This window comes from Eretmochelys imbricata, chromosome 11 (assembly GCF_965152235.1).
Source record: "Eretmochelys imbricata isolate rEreImb1 chromosome 11, rEreImb1.hap1, whole genome shotgun sequence".
NCBI lineage: Eukaryota > Metazoa > Chordata > Testudines > Cheloniidae > Eretmochelys > Eretmochelys imbricata.
Genome location: NC_135582.1, coordinates 26,562,765 through 26,587,037, shown reverse-complemented (window position 1 = coordinate 26,587,037; position 24,273 = coordinate 26,562,765). Strand labels below are relative to the sequence as shown.

The 24,273-nt window shown below is 38.7% G+C and overlaps 1 protein-coding gene across 2 annotated transcripts in view; it reads right to left on the bottom strand.

The window, feature by feature from the left end:
* Positions 1 to 24,273, bottom strand: part of KIF5C (kinesin family member 5C) — a 147,541-nt gene that overhangs the window by 75,411 nt on the left and 47,857 nt on the right. For both annotated transcript variants that reach the window (XM_077830224.1, XM_077830223.1), the window contains exons 3-10: positions 20,543 to 20,616; positions 15,641 to 15,745; positions 14,088 to 14,136; positions 13,009 to 13,064; positions 11,664 to 11,751; positions 7,177 to 7,301; positions 5,264 to 5,368; positions 4,733 to 4,881 (exon numbers count right to left, since the gene is read on the bottom strand). In XM_077830224.1, the coding sequence (XP_077686350.1) occupies positions 4,733 to 4,881; positions 5,264 to 5,368; positions 7,177 to 7,301; positions 11,664 to 11,751; positions 13,009 to 13,064; positions 14,088 to 14,136; positions 15,641 to 15,745; positions 20,543 to 20,616 (751 nt within the window). The remainder of the gene's footprint in view (positions 1 to 4,732; positions 4,882 to 5,263; positions 5,369 to 7,176; positions 7,302 to 11,663; positions 11,752 to 13,008; positions 13,065 to 14,087; positions 14,137 to 15,640; positions 15,746 to 20,542; positions 20,617 to 24,273) is intronic.

Sequence of the window (24,273 nt, the reverse complement as noted above, 5' to 3'; positions counted from 1 at the left end):
CCTGCCTGATGTGCTCCAAGAGGGATACAGGCCAATAATACTAATAAATGTTTAAATAGTTGGTACTCAATATCCAAAGGCCTTTGTGTGCCTTAGAAAAGCATAAACAAAACTACAAGCCTTATTATACTGTTAGAGTAGGAAGTAAGCAAAACCCTAATACATATATCAACAGTAACAATGAATGAAGTTGATTCAGTTGCAATTATTTTACCCCAGCAGGGATTGCAGTTTTGCACAAAAAAATCCCCACACAACTCACCACCCAAAACATGCAGAAGAATTAGCAGGGCATCTGCTTTTGAATATATATTTTCTAAAAATAAAATGAGTTAGGAATAGAACAGAGCGAATAACTGATTTTTCAGTTTGGGGGCCAAAGTGAAAAATTAAAAATTCAATTTTAGGTTCAAATCAATTTTTTTGTTTTTTCCTCACGAGAAGGGGTACAAAATTGTTTTGGGTCAAAGAAAACATTTTGTTCAACCACATACAAATGTCAGTGTTTTTGTTTTATTTTGGATCATTTTCAGGTGGGTTTTTTTTTTTTTACTTTAAATAAAAAAATCTAAACTTAGAAACAAAATGCCATTTTGAAATGAAAAGTCAAAACATTTCAAAAATTGTCAAAACACGCAGTTTAGATTTTAAAAAAATCCCCAATTTTTTTCACCTGAAACTATTTAATAAATTCAACTCAAATTAGCAAATAGTTTCAGTGACATGGAAAAAAAAAATGCAGTTTTCAGTGAATTTACTGTTCGCCACACAAATATCACTAGCTCTAGTTAGTCAAGCTACAGTGTTGACTGCCCTTGGATTGCTCAACTATTGAGCCGATCAGAGTGAAGGCAACAGTATCAGGTTAAACAAACAAAGCAAAGGAATATTAAATACACCTAGGACAAGCAATTTAACAATCAAAAGATGCAGTGTATAAAGCACATATGCAGAAGAGCTGATAAAGAAACTACTTTTCTAAATAGATTAGCCTGTGTCTCTGGGCTAGTCATTGGAAGTAATTATTAGCTGAAAAGCCTGATTATCGTAATTCTTTTAACAAACTTTCTTCATGGCACCATTAGGTGATTCTAAAAGCGTGGTTGATAACAAAAAAACCCTGCAGCCCTCTTTCACATTACCCACAGCCGGGCCGGCATCCTGGCCCTAAATAAGAAATATTATACATGATAAAAAATAAAACAGGTTTCAGAGTAACAGCCGTGTTAGTCTGTCTTTGCAAAAAGAAAAGGAGTACTTGTGGCACCTTAGAGACTAACCAATTTATTTGAGCATGAGCTTTCGTGAGCTACAGCTCACTTCATCGGATGCATACCGTGGAAACTGCAGTAGACATTATATACACACACAGAGACCACGAAACAATACCCCCTCCCACCCCACTGTCCTGCTGGTAATAGCTTATCTAAAGTGATCATCAAGTTGGGCCATTTCCAGCACAAGGAAAGTGAGTTTGTATGGGGGTGGGGGGATGAGAAAACCTGGATTTGTGCTGGAAATGGCCCACCTTGATTATCATGCACATTGTAGGGAGAGTGGTCACTTTTGATAAACTATTACCAGCAGGAGAGTGAGTTTGTGTGTGTGGTTTTTTTGGAGGGGGGTGAGGGAGTGAGAGAACCTGGATTTGTGCTGGAAATGACCCACCTTGATTATCATACACATTGTGAAGAGAGTGGTCACTTTGGATGGGCTATTACCAGCAGGAGAGTGAGTTTGTGTGGGGTGGGGGGCAGAGGGTGAGAAAACCTGGATTTGTGCTGGAAATGGCCCAACTTGATCATCACTTTAGATAAGCTATTACCAGCAGGACAGTGGGGTGGGAGGGGGTATTGTTTCATGGTCTCTGTGTGTATATAATGTCTACTGCAGTTTCCATGGTATGCATCCGATGAAGTGAGCTGTAGCTCATGAAATTTCATGCTCAAATAAATTGGTTAGTCTCTAAGGTGCCACAAGTACTCCTTTTCTTTTTGCAAAAAATAAAACATATCTTGAGATAAAATTGCCCCTAAAATTCCCCCTCCTAGAAAAATACTTAGCGTTTTTAGCACGATACTTTGTTATTTCTAGTTTTACATATGACATAGTAAGTGAAACAAATTCACAGCACTGCATCTATTATTCATGCAGCAGAAATCAAGGCTCTCGTTAGCCAAGCTGTGCTAAGTCATACAGTTTCTAAAAACTCATTTGCCTTCTGAACATAAGGTCTATTTTTGAATCCCAGAGAGATGAAAATCCAAATACAGAAATTGGACTTCAGATGTTCAGTGAGCTTCGCTATCTATGTATAAAATGAGGTTTTGATACATATATGGCACTATCTACACACAGTGAATGTGCATATCATTTCCAGTAATGTTAGAGGGGATTAATACACGTTTATGAAGGGAAAGTACCTTTCATGTTCTTACAGCTTTAAAAATATGTTAACCTATAGTCACCTAAACGGAACTGTAAAATTATATGGTATCCAACTTTGTAGAGATAAAGGTCAGAACACACCAACAGGCAGCTCAGCGTTAACCTCATCGAGGCCCCAATGAAGCATTTACTCACATGCTTAAAGTTAAGCACCTATTTTACTGCTTCACTGGACTGAAGCTCTATCCAAAAAGGAAAAGGGACAAGCAATTTATTCAGACAGATGTAGCTGGCGCAATAGGGACTATTTATTTTGTTATGTTATGAGGAGGTGTAAACATTCACCACCAGAATGAACTGAATTCAAAGTGAAAAAATTACAGGTATGAAGTTGACAGCATTGTGACCCCATCATACTGTTTAACAGTACTCCCCACTCCCAGTCTCTAACACCAGGCAGTATTCAAGCCAATCAGCCACAACCACTGATCCATTACATAGCAATGTTTTTATAATTATTATTATTGCATCCTAATATTTGCATTTACTCAGTTTCACTACTCAGTTATTACATATCAATAAGGAGCAAATGTCTCCAAGAAATGTAATTTATTTTTGCATGATGATATACATTTAAATGAAAAGAAAATTAATGAACAAGAAAATCTTTAATAATCCCTCAGTCTAAGCATAGAAATGACTATTTCTCCATTTTATAGTGATTTTTGAATTATAGTTTTGTCATAACTACAATGGGCCAGATGTTCCACTCCCACCAAAAACCCAGAATGAAAACCCCCATAAAATTCTCCCTGGGTAGTTCTTCCGCATGCTCCTATTCAAAGTGAGCAGTTTAAGGTGCCACAGAGTGGGAAGGGGACAAAGATCCTTCCCCAATGGCAGCAGAACTCACAGGAAGTCAGTCATGCTTCCCATAGCTCATGTCTGCTTTGCCACGTCTGGGTCCTAGCAGATGCCAAGGGCAAGTTAATACTGGAGCAGCATCAGAATGTCCAAAAGGGAAGAGCGCTGCAGAATAGCTCCACTCACTGTCACCTCTGGCTCCACCCACTAACTGCCCCACACAGCAAAGCTCCAAATGCATAGAGGGGGGACAGGAATTGTGAGCCTTTTCACCTCCTCCTTTGCCCCTTCACTGCTCCCCCACCCCAACATATTGCATTCTTTATGGCCCTTTCTGTATATATGCAAGGAAGGCATCATCATCAGGCACTGATTAAGAAATACAGGTCCCATCCTTCTCCCACTGAAGTCAATAGCAAAACTCCTATCAACTTTAATAGAAGCTGGAATGGGGCCACAATGAATAAAGGGTTGTCAGGTAAAACTTTACACATTCTTATACTATCCCCTGTAAAATGCTCCTTCAGAAGGGTGGGTTTTGTTGCAGTTTGTGCACCTGAAAAAACATAACCCAATTTCTGACAGATAAATGAGATTCCAATATATTATACAATGGTTAAGTAAATTACATTGCAAAGCGCAATTATTAGCACATATTGTTTTGTTTAATCAGTCATACACTACACAAAGCAAGTCATTTCCAAAAGTATCAGAGGCTCCATAGATTATAATAAAAAACACTAATTATTCAATGAGTCTGGCATATTTTTACAAACTCCCACCATGGACTTCATAGAACTGTTTCTTGTGGACCAGTGTGAGACAAAGATTTTCATTCTGACCATTTCCACCCTTTTTGCTTCATCCTTGCCTTCATCTCCAGAGATCTTTAAAAGTGTCAAGATCCCATTTATGCATAAACCTACTGAAAAAGACATTACATACAAATCCACATTATATTCCTCCTAAGTGGCAGCAGAAAATACTTCCTTTGCAGTCCCGTCAATTACATCAAGCTGTCATTCAAGGGAAAACTAAACCTCAAAAGCTTCAAAAGCAGCCTCAAGTGAAAGCTCCCTAGATGAAGCAAAACCAGAAGTTGGCTACTGGGTTAGCTCGGGGATGAAAAACACAGTGCTGTTGCCATTTCCATAACATTTTAAAAGTGATGCTACTGTGCTTAGTCCTTCCAGTGACAAGCTTTGAACTCTTGACTAGTGTAGTTTCTTGCCATCGTAACATTTATTTTTTCTTATAATCCAAGGAACAACTTTCCCATTTATATTTCTGAAGCATCCTTCAGGACAAAATAATTTTTTTTAACTACAGTTTGTACAGAAACTGAAGCCTCTATTTAAAAACCAATGTCCACCTAACATAGTTCTCTTCTAAACAATCTGCAGTTCAGCTGGTTCAGAACCTGCAGCCAGGGCGGGCAGACAGAAGAAACAACGTCCAGGCCAACGCTGGGTGGACTCACCTTTGTCCAAACATTAAGGTAGACTTGGTTTCTGCTTCATTGAAGATAGAGGGAGAACAGCAGATAACAATGGTAGTTCTGCAGTTCCCACCTAGGGAGTCTTGAAGAATTCGGGTCATTTTGCTGTCTCGGTATGGAACATGGGTTTTCTAATTGAAAGACAGATAAATTACTCTTCAAACAATGTTTTTAATAGGCACATTAGAAAGAGCACGAGGTACCAACAATTTAGACTTTACTGAGTTTGCAACGTGTGACATAGGTATACTTGTTTTAATTCTATTAAGATGTGTTGTGCCTGCTAATACTTCAACTGGTAGTCATTAGCAGTTAGTTTTCATTATACTTTCTAGATTCAGTAGAAAAGGACAGTGTTATATTAGTTTACAGTTCAAAGCTAATACTCCCCTTTCTCCTTCCTAAATGGAGATGTCGGCTTATTTCATGTATCCATGGTAAAGAAAGCTGATTGACAAATATAGCTTTTTTTATTATTATTTAGTAGCATAAAAAGTAAAAAGGATTACTTACAGTTCCCTCTGCCAAGGCTGAGATCACGTTGCCCAGAGCAGACAAAGACTTATTGATATTTTTAGCTTCATCAAGAACAGAGCCCTCTGCTCCAGTTTTGCTGACCTACCAGATAGCAGAAATATGTCAGATTAAACTGTCAATGAGGGCTTGTGCAAATAATGTTACGATACAGAAAGAGACAATGGAAAAGTTACAGAACCTTGGAAGAGAAAAAAATGTTACCCTCAAACTAAAGAAGTTATTTTAAAAAAATGTATCTAATACTTTTAAAGCATCTTAGAAAAAGTCTATTTAATGGCATTTTCCCATCTTTCTCTTGGTTCTCTTCCCATTAGCTCAAAGTAGAAACATCGTCTATGGGTGGGTCCTTACTTGGTCAAAGGAACCACTGAGTTCAATGGGAATTTTAAGAAGTGTAGGATCAGGCCATATATATGTCTTTTTAATTGTACCACTGAAGGTACAATATATGCCTGATATTACTTCTGCATCCAGCTGTGGGAAATGGATGCTACCTCACGGACAAGTGAAAAATTTTTCCACCAATGAACAGGCTAGCCTACTGAGAGGCTACATAATTTCAGGTTGTCTTCTGAATGCCCCCAAACCAATTTAACAAAATCACAAATCTGTGAATTTAAGGATGAGGGGAAGCTAACTGGGAACTCATTTTCCAAACTGCTATAACAATATTCTGAAATCTCTAATGGACATAAAATAAATCCATGCATACATTTCTTTAAGTGAAAGTGCTTTTTGCTGCCAATCACCAATAGAATTATCAACCAATATATGAAGAAGGCTATTTTACCAACCATGCAATATACTGCAACACAACATTTTATTTTACCCATTTGTCTCTAAAGTGAAAAAAAAAAAAAGTCTATTACCATTATGGAACACCCATCTATACTATTTATGTTTGATTATTTCTCAAATACTTCTTAGACCAAAGCGTGTGGGTGGACAGCGCAGAGAAATGCAACAAAGTTCTAAATTAGATCTGAAGTAATCCTTCTAACCAAGGAATTTTTTATTACTATTTATTTGCAACCAGACATTCCTTTTGGCTGCATGTTAAGAACATTTTCTTTGATGTTCAGATCAATTCTGGGCAACAAAATGGAGATTTGTTCCATTGTAATTCTGTTTGGGCTCATTCTTCTGAGTAAACAGATATAAATTTCATTCTGCTTAACATTTTTTCTGTATCCAAATGAAAGCAAAAACAGCTTATGCCATCAGTGTTATGAAAATTATCATGCAGGGAGCCTCAATAACATACATGTAGCCTTCAGCTATATCAGCTGTATTGAATACTAATATCTCAACACCCTAATATGCTAAAAAACAGAAGCACTGGAAATGGGGTATATCTGAATTAAAACTACAGTAATGGCCCAATTGAACATCTTACAGAAAGGTTACATGACACACACACCCCCAAACAAAAACTGGTGGAAAGTCTATACTCATGCCCATAACAGTTTTCTCTAGATGCTAGTGAACAAACCTGGCCTTCCATTAAAGCAAACATGAAGATACATGCTCTGATACAGGATGTGTCAAGTTACATGAAAATTATATTGTTGCAATTTGCTCCATTACAAATTAAAGACCAACTACAGATGCTGTGTTTTGCATTTCGTTCTAGTTAGTACTACTGACCTGTTGCTTTCCCCGACCTTGAACTCCAGACATGTCACAGATTAAGTTTGAGCCAATATTCTTACCTACATACTAGACTTTTAATAATAATAATAATAATAATAATAGATATGCAACGTTTAGTTCAAGAAGTAGCATAAGCTACATCCATAGATTTAAGTTGCACCAAAACACACTCAATTTAGGAATACAGTAATACTTCTAAGCCTGGTAAAAATTACTGATAAAAATGTACTCATTACCTTTTCACTTCCAGCCAAGTCCACCAGATAAAGCTTTCCACTGAGTTTCTTTTCAGTTTCTACATTCTCTTGTTTAATATTAATCAGGAAGATACTGTGGCTTCTAGAGCTGTGTTCATTCATATCTATAAAAAATAATACTTTTAATTGTTTTGTTTAACATTCCCATTTGTAGAAATTTTTAAAATCTGCCAATATGTGTTCTTATTTCATTTTATTATAGTTGGCCTGTGACTAGTCAATAAGCATGGAAACTCCACACAATAGTCTACTTGAAAGTATAAATTTCAGACAACAACTTCTTGAACCCTTCTGAAAGCAGTTGCCCCTCAAGAGTAGTGACTAACATTTATGCTGTCTAGAATGAGCTTTTATTTTCCACTCACATGGCTAAAAATTAGCCAGATTCATGATAAATGACATGATCTTGGGGTAATGGGGTGGAAAATGTGAAGTGTTTCTTTAGAAGGACCCTCACCAAATAATTTTTCTTAAACAGCATACACTTTGGGCCTAAACTGAGAATCCTAATTTGTTTTCATTAAAATAAAAAGTCAATGAAAACCCAAGAGATTTAGGAGTACAAAGCAGAATTACAGATGATATTCCTGTGATCAAAAGTACCCCTATATTCACACCCTACACATTATTGTAATAATCTCTGTGCAAAATATGCCCTGTCAGGTATCATTTAAAAACTAACACCACACTGATCAATCTTCTTGTGTAACCTATGTATGAGATGCATATTAAGAGTTATGAACAAACTGAAATTACTACTACAGTGTGTTTACCAGACAAGTCTGGGGAGGAGGTAAACAAACGACAAGATGATGCCTCTACCCAGGTGTCATCAAAGCGGATTGGCAATCACCGGTCAAGTGGCCATTCTTTGGCAATGAAGGGGGGCAGGAACAGATCTATCTGCATCTTAGCAAACATGGAACCTCTTTCACCAAGAGACTTCATATTTCTTTTCTCACAGCTGGAATGAACTTTATCTAGGGGTAATCCTCAGGAAAATGAATTTCAATGGGTAACTGAACCATAAAAGTGCAGGGCAAAAACATCCCAAGCTCTCTCTCTCTTTTCACATAAGATGACAAAGGAACCAGCCCTTGGACTTCGGGACCGACTGATCCTGATATGAGAATTTGGTTACCCCTGTTGCTGGGAACATGTCGTAAAGATTTTACCTTAAACCAAGTCTAGCTTGTAAGTTTCAGCTAGTAGGAGGCGTTTTATCTTTTTTTTTTTTATAAATAACCATTTCTAACTTTAATACCTTATACTCGCTCAAAACTTCTCTTTGTAGTTAAATACATTTGTCTAAACAAATCCAGTTGCCAAATAAAAGTAGCAAATTGTTGAATATTGACCTTTTAGTGGGGGCAACAGAACTTTAATATCTAACCTGCCCAGGCAAGGGCTGGACAGTTCAGAACATGTTTCTGGGAAAATCTGAGACTGGGAGTGTTTTGGTATCACCCTGCAACTAGTAATCCAGGCTGGCAGAAGACAGAGTGTCAGCAGCCCTCTAATCACAAGCTGCTGGGGTTGGAGTTGCTGGACCAGGGGTGTAGCTGTACACAGACACTCAGGGTGTGGCCTGCACGCTGTTAGGTTGTTTGTGAGCAGCCCTGGTTGGAAGCTACAATAGCAAAGCATTGTGAGGCTCCCAAGGTTGCGGGGCAGACGGTGACACAGCCTCTCGCTGGTCTGGATTGCACCCCCCCCGAACGTGACAATTCCCCTGCTGTGTTTGGTAACAAGGACATAGCATGTGCACACTCACACACACAGAGGCTAGAAAATACATTATTAAGAAAGATAGTACTGTAACAAGAGAATGACTACAGTATATTGGAATGGGAAGGAAGTTTGTTAAGGTGTGGAGTGCAAGTGTTTTTGAGAATTATGATGCAAGTCATAAAGCATCTGAGTTGAAATGGGTCTGGATGTAATCGTTGCCATGGAGTTCCTCAGAAATACACATGAGGATTTGTATGGGAATTTTAAAGCGATTTTTGTTGCTTGTGTGTCAGAGTGAGAGCCCTGGGGCCTGGAATCCTCAGTGATCCACACAATAGGTACAGCATGGTCAGGTGCAGTGCAAGTTTCCATACAACATAAGCTTGGATCTAACCACATTGTGTTGGAGGTTGTAGTGAGATATCCAAGAGAAGATGTCAGACAAGTAACCACCTCCTTTCCCTCCACCCCCACCTCTCTATCACCACTGACCTCACTACTGGCTTTCTTCTCTCCCAAGCTTGGAATCTTTGTGTTCACTTCAGTTCCACTCTGTTTCTCCCCTCACTTTCTCTACAGCATTCCCAAAGTTTTCCTCTTCCTCTCCCTACTTTCAACCCTGGCACTAGTTCGTTCTCTGGTTGATTCCTGTCTGGACTTCTACACCTTGGTGTGAGGCTGGATATGGGGTTAGAGTAGATTTGGGTGTTCAGTCAAAAGAAAGACAGACAGAAAGACAGAAAGAAAAGCTGTTCTATAGAAGTTTTTTAGGTGTGGCAAGAAAGGCAAAGCAAAAGCAGAAGAGCACAGTACTTCAGAAAAGAAGGAGGTGAGAGTGTAGGGGAAAATCCACTGAGTAACAGCAAACTGAAGAACAAGAAGGATTCAGAAGGAACTGCCAGAATTGGCTAGGAGGTAGTCGTTTGCTTTTTTAGGGAAGAAGTTTCCAAATATACTTGAGTAATGAGATTTGTCTGTGCCAAAGTCACTAGTTGCATCAAAGGCAACCTATGTTACAGTCTGGGGACTGGATCAAAGATATCGGTCTTTTTCATCATCACGCCTAGCATGGTATAATGTACCATGACAATAGTTACAGATCTGGTATAGGGTGCAGTAAAAATACAAAATAATAAATACATGTTTTAAAAGGTTTATTTGCTTTCCAGCTACTGGAACTCAGTCCAGGCCACTGCTTCAGTGGGATAAGGAAACACAGCAAAAGACAGAGCAGAATAAGAGCTTATTCTGCCATCTTTATGTATTATTGTGAGCAACTGATTCCTCCACAAATTTGAATTATAATACAGAAAAGGATAAACAATTCCACTTTTTAAAAATCTTATTTGTTATATTCAGGTCTCAAAACTCTAAATGTAGCTAATGAAATGTATGCATGCAAAGAAGCCCAAAATCAGTAGGATTCCATCAAATGCATTCTGTAACAGCAGTAGTGACAATTACATTAAAACACAGCACCGTTCACTTAGTATCTCAGAGCACTTTGTGAACGTTAAGAATCTCATCATCAGTTAGGTAGGAAACTATTATCTCTACTTTACAGATGAGTAAACTGAGGCAAAGATAAATCATAAACCTAGAGCAAATCACAAAGTGAGGGCAGGGGCATAGTGGGAATATGGAACAAAACCTAGAATTCACAAAACAAAACCCTCAGCCTGGAACCCATCAGATGCCTATATTCACGTTTTCAAGATATCAGAGGTTTATTGAACAGCAGTAAACTGTGGACAAGCTAATACATTTTAGAGCCAAAATTATGAATTCTAGCATTATAATTTGGACTGATTTAAATTACAATTGAATAGAAATCCATTGCTCAAAAGTAAAAATTACTGGTTTTCCCCTGGTAAAAGCTTAGAAATTATTTTTCAGGTATAATTTGTCAAACAAACTATAGTGAGCTATATGCAGTTACTGCATCCATCCACTGCTCATTTTCTTAATGAAACACATATCATAACTAAAGTCAACACTAACAGACTGTCTACACAACAGTCACCCACAATACAAAATAGCAATTAACAATGATTTTAAAAAACCCACTAGCTTGATAATATTTCATAACTTTTCATTCTATAACTTTTGGCTGCTAAAATAAATATTACAAAATAGTATTTAAAAATCTTTTAATGTGTTTTAAGACAAATCTTAAAAAATAATCTCCATGTTATTTTGAAAACAGTATCACAAGCCATTCTTTAAAAAGTTATACCTTTCATTGCAGTTATACAATAGTATATATCGCTGCTAAAAATGTAAGAAATCTCACAAAGCCTATGTCGAGAAATTGCACTGCATGTTAAACTGAGGTTCCAATTCAGCTCCCATTGAAGTCAACAGGAGTTTTCAAATTATCACTTGGAGCTGGACTAGCCCTAAATGTGTATTTGCACTTGGTTTTCCCAATTGCTTTTTAATGTTCTCCAAGAGTCATTTATTGGGCCAAAGTAAAAGATCTTCTCACATCACAGATCATCATTAAAAAGTCAACATTCACCAACTGTTCTAGCACACTGGTATCTTAGAGTGAGTAAGTAAGTAAAACACTTAAACACATCCTTAATTGTAAGCACATGAGTAGTCCTGTTTACTTCAATAGAATTATCCACGTGCTTTGATGGATTGGGGTGTTATTTCCTAATCTAAGCAAGAGACAAAATATAGGTACTAAGCACTATTGTTTCTTTATATACTTCTTTGAGATCACTTACTTGTAACAGCTACATGGCGGTTTGCTTTCCCTTCATCAATGACATCCATAACTTCTTCAGGACTAGAGACAAACCTCTCTGTACACCCCTAGAAACATGTAAATTCAGTATTTAGAAGTATAGAAAATGTGTCTTTGCATCTTTTCATAGTAATGTAAAATGTTCATCTTTCTCAGGCAAAAATAAATATCCAATATGAACATTTAAAAGAGATATGGCCAAAATCTGCCCTCATATTGACTTCAGTAGGGTTTATGGTGGGTAACTTGAGAAGATTCTACTCTCAGAGTGCATTAAAGGATCAATCAAATCAAACACTCCAAATAAGAGGATTCTATACAATCAGAAAATGCTGAAGTATCAAATAACTTCCAGTAAAACCTCTAAGTTCTTTTAGATTCCAGTGCCACAATTACTTTTTCATTCCCAGCTCAAGAGCAGGGGGGAGATTGCTCTCCTTCTCTCCTGTAATATGGTAATGTTTATGGAATGATTTGGCCTTCTTTGCTCTCCCATCTGAGGATAAGAGGTAAGAGAAAATAGAATACTTCCCCTTTTCATCAGAAATGTCCAATTTAATTTTCTATGGAATTTAAGTAGAGGAGCAAGAAGCTGATAAACAACAATCTACATTGTTGTTTGTAAAACAACAACATTTTGCATTATGTTTGTTGGAAGATTATAGATCAACCACACATAGCAACCATACCAGTGAATTTTGAAGAAAAAAAAATTATGCTCTTCAATTCTCTGTCATGTTCCGTATTAAATATTAATATAAATGTTTCACTTTAAAAGCATGTATAACAAAATGTAATCATTTAAAAACACTTGGGAAGTGAAGCAAAGAGAAATGATTCAATCTGATCAATGTTTCACAAAACTGTTTAAATGCAAGGACTGTTACAGCTACAATTCAGAACGGATTAAGCAGCAACAACCACCTACGAACAAACAATACAAAAACCACCAAATTCATTAGTTCAACACGTGTTGGCATCCACATGCACACACCCCTTATTTTCCTCACAGTTGCCTACATGCTCAGGGTTTTTATTATGTAAATTCTATTTCCTCCACACACACACACACAAAGTATCAGAGGGGTAGCCATGTTAGTCTATATCCACAAAAACAATAAGGAGTCTGGTGGCACCTTAAAGACTAACAGATTTATTAAGGTGCCACCAGACTCCTAGTTGTTCCCTCCCCCCCCCACAAAGTGCATGTTAAGGATGGTCCAAATGGAAATCCCCACATAAAAGTAGAAGCTGGTTTAAGGACCCATGGGGTAGGGAGAAGGGGAAAATGAACTAAATCAAACATATGAAAGTCTTTCTTATACCTTTACATATGGAACTCTGTTTTTATCTTCATGTACTGCAAGGTTCGTCTTGGACACTGGAAGAAAGATTACGTGTATTAGGAGCATTTCACTTACAAATTCTGTCAATTGTAGGAATGACAAAAGAATAATTTGAACACAGTATAACTCATTATAAAACTCAAATTCAGAATGAGGATTTTTTTTCCTGTTCCTTACTTTAAAAAAGTTACCCTTAATTTCCGGGGAGGGCTTTTTATCTAAAATGATTTTCATGGGTGAGAGCTTTCATTGCATGCTCCAATCAGTATAAACACGTATTGAAGAAACATGAAACCAACTTGGATTTCCTGAACAAAGCAAATATTTCCAAGGCTTAATAGATTTCCAGCCAACTTCACTGCTCGTGTGTTAATATTACAGTTTACCCCCCTCCCACATCTCCAGACTAACTGAATAGGTGCAGGCTGGAACAACAGTTGAAACAATCTATTATTTTTGTAATGTTCCCAAGTTCTTCTAACCAACAGAAACATAGTAAAAATACTGATTAAAGCTTGGTCTATTCTCATACTCTGGGCTAAAATTTAATTATGTAAATCTAACCTAACTTCTGACAAATATTGTATAAAGTCTGCATTTCAATTGCAAACTGGCTGTAAGTCATGAGGTTTACATGTACAGTATGCATGAAAATGTTAGTTTGCAGGACTCAGAAGTAGTCTGGTTGGCAAGACAGTACAAAATCTCAGAAGTCTATAGCTTATAAGCAAGCTATGTATATCGACACTGGACACAAATGCACCTCTGGCACTTGGATTTTGTACACCACTGAAACATCCTCGTTTACACAGAAAAGCTGTGGCACACAGTGTCTCAACAATTCAAATGCCTCTTCTATTATCATAAAGTAAGAGACAGATAATCCGATAACCTAAGCCAGTTTAAATAAAATTTAGAAATTCAGTCTTTCAACTGTAAATTTAATTCAAGCTTTTCGATACGACAGCATTGAATCAATTATAAATAGGAAAGAAACACATTCCCCAAACTCCCCACAACCCAGCCAGTGGGGAACAAAACAGCATGCTGTTACTTACCATCAAGTAAGTCCCTTATTTTGTCCAAGTAAATTTCAAAGTAAGAAACCTAGTGCAAAACAAGTGTTTGTTTTAGATTTATAGCACTGACTCAAAAGTGTTGTTCTTTACCTACACTGCCATATCTATGAAAATAAGAGGAGGCAAATGACTCCACTAAAAAGGTGTACAGTACTACCCAGTGAAGGGTAATTTCACACTGGTCCATCAACAAAATAAGGTGAATAAATCTACCTTTGTTCTTTTCTTTCACGAAGTCCCTTGAGATATGCAGAATTGAAAATGCAAATTGAGATCACAGAAAATTAATAAGCTCAAATGTTACCTTAGCATATGTAGCGAGGTACCACTTTGACATTTGCGAAAGCTATACTGATGTACATTACAAGACGACACTTTTAGCAGGTTTAGTACAACATCTGTATTAATCTAGTTAATCCAAGTTAAGCCCATCCTTAAAGTTAAGCACCTGCATAAGCGCTTTCTGAATCAGGACCAAAAGGAGGAGGAGTGAGCTGAAGAGAAACGATGCTTTGTTTAAAAAAAAAAAAAAATTTGGAAAGACAATGAACAAAAACCTCAAAATAAAGGGCTAACTCAGCATTGGCACAAACAAGCAAAACCCCATTTAAGTTAATGGAGTTGTGGCTACTAGTATCCGGATTAAGTTTTGTCCAGTGAGTATTTGTATAGTTAGGCTCCATTTTATCTGAATAATTTTATTCTATGGAAAAAATAAGCTACACTCATAACTCTGTTGCCAATTTGTTTTAGAATGGCTCCACACAACTCCTGGAACTAGCGGCATGTCCCCCCTCCGGCTCCTAAACATAGGAGCAGCCAGGGGTCCCCACATGCTGTCCTCGCCCCAAGCGCCAGCTCTGCAGCTCCCATTGGCCAGGAACCATGGCCAATGGGAGCTGCAGGGGCAGTGCCTGCGGACGGGGTGGTGCGCAGAGCTGCTTGGCCGCATCTCCGCGTAGGAGGCAGAGGGGGGACATGCCACTGGTTCCAGGAGCCGCGTGGAGCCACAGCATGCACGGAGTGGGGCAAGCCCCCAACCCCACTCCCCGGCTGCAACGGGGCAAGCCCCCGACCCCGCTCCCTGGCAGAAGCTCGCGGGCTGGATTAAAAGGTCTGACAGGCTGAACGCAGCCTGCAGTTTGCCCACCCCTGCTCTGTAGTCTCTCAGTAAAGTGCCATGCATACCAAACTGCTAATAACTAACAACAAGGGCTGATCTGAAACTCCATGTATTTGAGTTAGGGAAGGAATATAGAGAAACAGTGCATTATACTATTATAGAGATCTGAAAGAAATACAAACAGAAAAAAATCCCAGCAAGGATATTTCCCATAGCCTAACTACGGCAGACACAACTACATCAGATTCCTGTACAAAAACCTCTTTTATATTAATGGGTCTTTAAATCACCTAAGGAAAAATGAAAAACTCTGCAGTGAAATGTTACATTTTGTAACAAAATGGAGTTTTACCATCCAGTTCATTGTCTTCCATCTGACCCATTACATAACATGTCATTTTGCATTTACCTTTATGTGAAACTCCAGGTTTTCATCCATGGAATAGATGTGATCAAAGATGTCATGTGCAATTCTTGGAATTATTCCCATTAGCTGATGGTCGTGCAGCTTCCCCTAAAGACACAACGGCAAACTGTAACTTGGAAAGGGTTGTTTGTGTGTGCCAAAATAGAAAAGAAAAAAAATCTCCTGAAGCTGCATTCATCAGACTCTTCACTAGTGCAGGCAGCCAAAAGAGAGATCTGGAAAGGAGGGTATTTTGGTTACACTGTGGCTTGTCAGGCCAAGTTGCCAAGATGCAGTCTTGCAAACAGGACCATTCTCTGTATTAGTGGGCACAGCCAGCTTCCTATGCCCTATCAAGCAGTTCCAAATATTAAGTAAAAACAGTTTCCCTAACTGCAGGACATACAGATGAATCAACCTTAAGTGAATTATGATGAGAGTTTGAAACAAAATCTTTCTATGAACATAACAGAAAGATCTCACACCTTGTGCAGTCATTTACGTTCACACATAGTTAAAGAAAGGGCTTGATGATACAATATAAGGGATTTTTCCAGTGATTATGGATTATTATTGAAAAACATATGGACTCAAAGATATGGCCTGCAAAAACAAACCCCATACAAAAGTGTTAACATCACGAATAAAAATGGTCAACGTCAGAGAAGATGTTGATTTCACGATCATACCCTTACTTTTAAAAATTGGGTAGATATCCATGTTGCCATGAATCATGAGAAATCATTTTAAAAATATAGTCAGTAGTCATTTCTATGAGTAAAACCCATTTCAACTGTAAAAGCAACACACACAAAAATCAGAGCAAGTGAGGAAGAAAAAACTATGAATTTACAGACTAGTTATACAGCTTTTTATATAATGTACAGATTTCTGGGATCTTACTGGTTTGTCATATACAACTGTCCTACCAATCAGTCAGCTATTATTACTGTTTTCAGATACAGTCCCTGAAGACACAACTTGCTGCATTTAAATACACTGGAGCGCGTGGAGTGACAGTCATCTTATAAACATTAAGCCAGTATGACAGAAATTAAACATGAAAACTGGTACGTTCTATATATATAGCTGTCTAGCTCAAGGGTTTTGTTCAAAGTATCCACTAGTTTTCTGCCCTTGAATTACAGATCCTAGTGAAAAAACGAATCAGTTATACTGCTAAATGCCCCTTTCTAGAAAAGCAGAGCTCAGCTACATTTAGACTATGAATATTCAATTAATGTTAAAACAAACATGTATGTGTTTTGGTATTTATACAAAAGTCAACGTTAACCACTATATAGTTTCGCTTGGAAGAATTAGATTTTTATTGGTAAATGTTAGTAAACATGATTTCACCATACAAATACAAACCACTGTAAAAGTATTTCCATTGACAATAATTAAAATTTACAGATAGGCAAAGAAAGAAAAATGCCTGACAACTTGGTGTTTGATTTAATTATATTTACTCTGTGTATATTGACAATTTGTGATTTAATGGTCAAAGTTTAAACTTTTTGACTCTCAATGTCTGTCATTAAATAATTGTCTGATCTCATAATTTCCCACAACTTGGAACATTTAAATAAAAAAAAAATTTAAAAAAAAAGAATACTTAAACCCCATAATTTCACACAACTGAACACTTTAATCAATGGAAGTAGAAATGCTCAATATAAACACTGACATCATCTGATGGGAAAAAAAATCAAATTCTGCCAAGCCTATATGTATGGCAACCCATTCAGCTCCTCAAGGAACGAGAAGCTTGCATTGTTCAGTACAGTGGTTTGCAGCAGTCAGTAAGAAGGAAAATAGAGGTGATATATTAAATTAAATATAAATTGTTTCTGAATCCCTGATTATTTTGGGGGGGAGGGGGAGGGAGCAGAGATGATCCCATGCTTTACCTTGCCACCAAAGGGCTCACGCCTCATTGCCTATATCTGTGCCATTAAGACATGCTATTACTGAACTGGCACTGCAGTATAACTTTAATGCCATTAATTCCTGCCCTTTGGATCAGTCTGCAATCAGCTTTGCAAGCACATCTGCCCAATAGTACTGCTTGGAGTGTGCTTTCTCTAATGGGAAGAGAATATCTTACACACACTCCATCTCACCCCAAATAAATGACAATGTAAAAACATAAAATAAAAAGTTCTCCTTTCCCTAATGAGCTCTCATGCTCCACCCTCTCCTCACATACATAGCCCAGTCCCAGAAAACAAAGCGTCTATGTGAAAAAGGATAAATGAAGTGTGCATGCAAATTGAACACCCAGTATACACTTTGTAATCCTCTTCTAGGGCCAGACCCTGTTTCCATTGAGGTCAGTAGGTACTTTCTTCAATGGAAGCAAGATCATGCTCGCAAAGACATTTTTCCTCCTGCCACACAGAAATACTTTTTTCAAGAGGCTCAGCATAGTGGGACTTATTAACATTTGCACATTGTGACGCACTGAAAGAGGAGGAAATTGTATTCTATTTCACAATAAATCGAGTTTCACTAAAAGCAGATTTCAGAGTAACAGCCGTGTTAGTCTGTATTCGCAAAAAGAAAAGGAGTACTTGTAGCACCTTAGAGACTAACCAATAATGCTCAAATAAATTGGTTAGTCTCTAAGGTGCCACAAGTACTCCTTTTCTTTTTACTAAAAGCAGAGTTCACTGAAGCAGGTTCCACTGTATTAGAATTAAAAAAAAAAAAAATTCATGCCAACATTGGAAGGCAGAAGAAACCACGGTGGCCTAGTAACACAGAAGTTAAAGCTACAAAACTCTCAGTGTCCCAGCTGTAACCTCAAGAATGGGTTAGAGGAAAGTTCTACTGCTGCCATCCTGACAGCGCGGTCAGTGAATACACCAGAACAGCAATGCTTTGCTCATTAAAACCCTTCGTTTCAATAAGGGAGCATTATTTCCCACATTTTAACATGGGAGACAAGCAGCCACGAGCAAAGTGTAACACTGAGACAGTGCTCTTATTTCAGGCCGTTGATACAATAACTAGAACCTATGGCAGACTTGCTTCTGAAGAGTCTAGAGTGAGCTCAAAGTCCATGTGAATCAACTGAACGTAAGCTCATGTGAGATTAGTGGACAAAAGAAAAAGGTACCTCCCTACAAATGCAGATTGATACGAGTCTTATCTAGTTCAATGTGGCTCTCTCAGGCATCCCTATGCAAGTTACAAATGCAAGACATGGTTTACCATAGCTCCATTGTACTACTTTGTCCTGTTAAGTGTAACACTGAAATGTGACATGCATGCAACGAAGTGGGTATTCACCCACGAAAGCTTATGCTCCAATACGTCTGTTAGTCTCTAAGGTGCCACAGGACTCTTTGCCGCTTTTACTGAAATGTGAGATACTTCACATATATTGCAGAAAATCCACCATAAAAGCTTCACCTTGAGGATTTAATATTTCTTCAATTTTAGATCAGCTTATGCTTTCCCCCCCTTTAAAGTATTGTAATGGCATTACAAGAGGATGTTGGGTTAAAAAGAGGGATTAAAGCTGAAAACAAGACATGATTCCTCTTTAAATGTGACAGGTGGCTTTATTAATTTTTTTAAAAAAAATTAAAAAAGGAAGAAAATTCCCCTTTTTCCACAGCAGGCAGTTTTCCTTATCAGAGTCTGTAATTCTGAATATAAATTGACTTGAAGAGATCTTTCCTCACATTACGTGAAAGCACCAGCTCAAGCCCTGCTGACGTTTTGATTTAATTACATTCTGAGCTGGTGGATTATTCAGTCATCCCACCATCTGTGTGGATTGAGCTGATGTTTCCTCTCCCCTCCCACTCCAGCCCTCAATTTCCAAAAGGAAGCAAGGGCAGGCTTAATTAGACATGAGCCATCAGTTATTAAATCCCTCTGTAAAGGAGCAATTGTGCCAAACAAACAGCAATTCTACAAACACCTGAAAACAAAACAAAAATTAAAAAGCTGAAGAAAATATTACTGGCTTTCTCCCCTACACCCTTAGGTTAATTAGGTCACTTGTATTAATCATGCAGCAAATCTGCTTGATGCTGCTAAACAAGTTTGAGTAGGACTTCTTTCCTAGTTGGAGCTGCTTCTTTCACAGCCTCACAGCCCTCTATTTACGGTTTGTAGCTTGAACTGAAAATATGGTGGAAAAATGTTATCCAGTTTCTTATATACTGACTTTGGGAGGCTCTTGCTGCGAGACAGATCTCAGCCCAACACGCAGACTGCATCACATGTAAGTAAACCCATCACACAATTAAATGTTTGTAGAGATTCAGAGGATTAGATCAAGAAATCAAAATATCATCTAACCGCCTCTGCTTGTAGGGTACCTTCCCCTTGTTAAGGGTAAGATGCCCTGAGACTGCAGACCACATTATACTTCTCTGTGCTGGAAACATGGATATACACAGGGACTTCAGCCTTTGGCCTTGCATTCCTCTCTTCAAGAGCAATGATTCAAAAGCTCAGCTTTTTATGCTGCAGCATGCATGAGTAGAATTTCCATAAGAGGATTGCAAAGGAGAAAAACAAAAATTGAAGGATGAATTTTCACAATGCTGCATGCAAGATGAGTACACAAATCCTTATTATTGCTTTTGTTTTGTAATTAACAAATCCCATTCAAAACCTCTAAAAATACATACATCTAACCTGGTATGATACATCTGGAGAAGCTGCAGTTTGCACTTGTCATTCACTGTTCCTTATTTCAGCTACTTATCAATAAAATCCTTGAGAAAACTCCACACTGAAGAAATTTCTGCAAGCATTATAAACAAGACATATGCCACAGAAGTACAATTCATTTTTCTAGACATCCAGATTGTCTGAAACAACTGATTCCATTTAATTCCCAAATTCCTGCTCAATTACAATCAAATATTGTTAATTTACCTCCATAGTATGTGTTTTTCCTGAAGATGTCTGTCCATAAGCAAAAATTGTTCCATTGTAGCCTTCAAGAACATCTGCAGGAAAGAAGAAAATAATCAAAATCCACATTGTTGTCTTAAATACTGCATTTTCAGAAAAGAGTGTTTAGCAAATCACTATTTACATTGATCAAAAGTCAATAATAAAATCAAGAGATTTGTGGAAAGAAATAGAAAAGGACCTAGATGCACTGAGTCACTATGTTAATGAAAAACATGGGATTTCTTTACAAGATCTAATTTTGATAATTAGAAAGTCATCTGTACCCCCTAAATTTATCAAGTGCTGGAGAGAAAATGAAAAATGCAGATATAAGTTTGACACCTACCATTTCCCATAGCCATGGCATTGGCAATATTTACAGCTTCATTAATTTTCCAGGGAGTAGTGCGGAGGGGGCACCCTGAGAGCTGGAGGATTTAGAGTTTATTTTATTCTGATTATATTTGCTGGTGAATATTTATCTGTTAAGGCAGGATAAACAATCCTTTATAATGTGTTGTTAGCACTGTGTTTTTAATTTATAGAATGGATGCCTATACATGTTTTTATAAAATCTAAAAATAAATAAATAAATGAAGTAACCAGAAAGTTCTAAACAAGGAGTTATCACACAAAAGATAAGCACTCTAAAAAACAAAAAACATACCACCAAGTATTAGTTTCTACAAATATAAATACAGGAATCTCCCAGGAGTGTTAGCAAGGTGAAAGCTCACTTACCCATGAGAGTAGGAAGCTTTTCTAGACAATGACCATCTACTTATGCAGCTTTTATTACAACACACTAAAGTACACGCACCACTTAAATTTCTAATCCTTATGGCTGCCAGTAAACAAGCAAACCAAATCACTAAATATGAATCGAGTATAACCAATGCAGTGCTGTCTTCCTAGGTCACTGCAGAGGGACAGTTCCAGAGCCTCTGTGGCTGCTCAGAGTTTCCCTATACTGCCACAAAGTGAAAAATGAACATCTTCTCAGTTTCTATTGCTGAAGTTTCACTCAGCGGTTGCAGAGGTAGGCACTGGAGCCGGCGTAGCCCACACCTGCTCTGGATAGTACAAACCCAGCATGGACACTGGGTACTTACTCTGCTCGCTAGCCTGCTCCGAAGCTCACACAGAGGTGTCTTTACTGCAATAGGATTCAAGCTTGCCTGGGTTGGCTCACCTGTGCACAGCTTTTGCTGTGTAGCTATATCCTCAGTGTGGCACTGTGTCCCATTCTGACACACCTCTTGCCACTGAGGAGCGGTATTAAGTACCAGAGACATGCCACCTGCCACTGTAGCAGCCAGACAGGGAGGGCGAAGAGAGACAGAGAAAGAGCGAGAGCCCGTGTGTACACAAGAAATAAAAATGCTCTCCCCCACCCTTTTAGAATGTAGAAAAGGCTGAATGGAGACTTCAAATTGGTCAGCCAACTATGTTTTATTTTTTTAAACTAACCTTCAGCTCAGAGTCCCAAGCAGTCCAGGGACAATAACTTCATAGGAACCCCAGTACTCTGTCCTTTCTCTGGTGCATACAGGATGAGGGAAAATGAATCCTCACGTCGGCACTGCCCTTTGACAATGGGCCCTCCATCTTTCCTAGCAGTCTTTGGCCTTTAGGTTTAGTCCTCTCTGGCTATTAGGTATCTGATAAGATTTCCAACCTCTGTTTCTGTGCAGGTTGATGGGTATTAGGAGGGTATGTGCATGGAGGGGCCCAGAAAGAAGAGGAGAGAGATTAACAGGATACATTAGGAGGGAGATGGAGATGAAGAGGGGAAAGTGGGACAAGAGAGAGAAAATACAGGGAGACGGTTGAAAATGATAAATGAACAGGAAAGGTGAAAAAAAGAAAAAGGAGGTAGTAGAGACTGAAGACAACTCAAGTGAAGAGACACCATGATCTGATGTACAATAAGACTAAAAAAAGAAAAGGAGCAAAGTTATATTTTAAAAAAATTATTAAAAAGAAAGTTGATTGGTACAATGCTATACTTCAATACTGCACACAACAGTGCATAATTGTTTGTTTATTTACAATGTAAGCAAGATCTTCAGGCAGGTGTGGGGGAAATATACACTGGTGTTCATAACACTTGTAAGCAGTGTCAGGATGAGCTCCACCCTGACATCTGGTGGTGAGGTGTAGCAAGTTGTGGAAAAGAACTTCAGGGGCCGATCTCATTTGCATAGGCACACCCACCCCGCCTAGAATGAGGCCATAGCTGCCCAAATGGTCACTTTGGCTGCTGTGGGATCCCCAGTGTCTCTGTTATTGGGGCAGGAAGAATAAATTGTTATTACCCTGATTATGGGAACTGTGCTTGGAACTGTACTTGGCCTTTTGTTATGATGGAGGGACTCACCATCAACTAAGTAGCACTTGCTAGGCAAGGGTCATGGGTTCCAAAACTCTGTGAATGGAGAGGGGCTGGGAACAAGTATTAATACGTGGTGGCATGGGCCCCTTGGTGAGGGCCTTACATGCTAATTGCACTTCCTCCTCTCTCCACTGTAGAATATCAGAGCTAATTTTGATTTCATTAGAAGTCTAGTTACAGGCTGCTGAGCTCACTTTGGGCTAATAGTGCACCAGCACTGAGGCTCGGCTCCCCTACTACAAGCTGACTTCACCAAAGAGCTGAACTGACTGAGAGCTGAAATCACTGAGCGTTGTGTTAAGTAGTGGGGGAGCCTGAAGATATATTGTGAAGCAGTTTGCGGGACGGCTGGAGTGCCTTGTGGACAGGCTGGTGGAGCAGTTCATAGGACGGCGGGAGCTGCTGGTGGGATGCGGAGCAGTTCGTGGGACAGCGGGAGCTGCATGTGGGCCGCGGAGCGGAGCTGAGCGAAGCAGTTTGTGGGGCAGCCGGCAGAGCGGAGCGAAGGCCTATGGAGCTGTGGGGCGGTCAGCTTCAGATCATGTAAGGTGCCTCTCACCTCCACCCCCATCTCCACCCAGGTTGGGAGGTAAAGCTCTGTAGATAAACTTTTGAACTCTGGGGCTGCCCTGACCAGGGACAGAGACTTTTGGGTCATTGGACTTTTGGGACTTTGGGTGATTTGGGGTTGCTGGACTCAAGAACAAAAGGGAAAGGGCATGCCCCAATTTGCTTGGGGTGGATTTTTTGCTCATGGGTTGTGTTATGAATCCTGTTGGTGGTGTTTCCCCAACATAATGCCACATTGTTTCTCTCTGTTATTAAAAGGCTTTTTGCTACACTCAGACTAGGTGCTTGCGAGAGGGGAAGTATTGCCTCTTGGAGGCGCCCAGCGGGGGTGGTATATATTTGTCCTAGGTCACTGGGTGGGGGCTCGAGCCAGTTTGCATTGTGTTATTGGAATGGATCCCCTAGATATTGAACCCAGCCCTTGTTGCTGCCAACTCTGACGGGCAGAAGAGTTACACACTCATGGATTTTTAAGAACTCAGGCTAGTAGTACTGGGTAAATTTTTCAGGCCCTGAATTCAAATAATCAGATAATGATGCAGAGCACCAGAGTATCTGTGCATCAAGGTGATTAAAACACATTTGTACTCAGATCATTTCTCCTCTTTCCATATATAAAAATATCACAGAAATAAAATGTAATTTCCCCCTTCCCTAGCGAGAGAAGGCCCATAATAAATTCACAAATGGAAAATGGGTATTAAAAGAAGTCTACTCTGGTATAAACAAACAAGTCCATGAATTC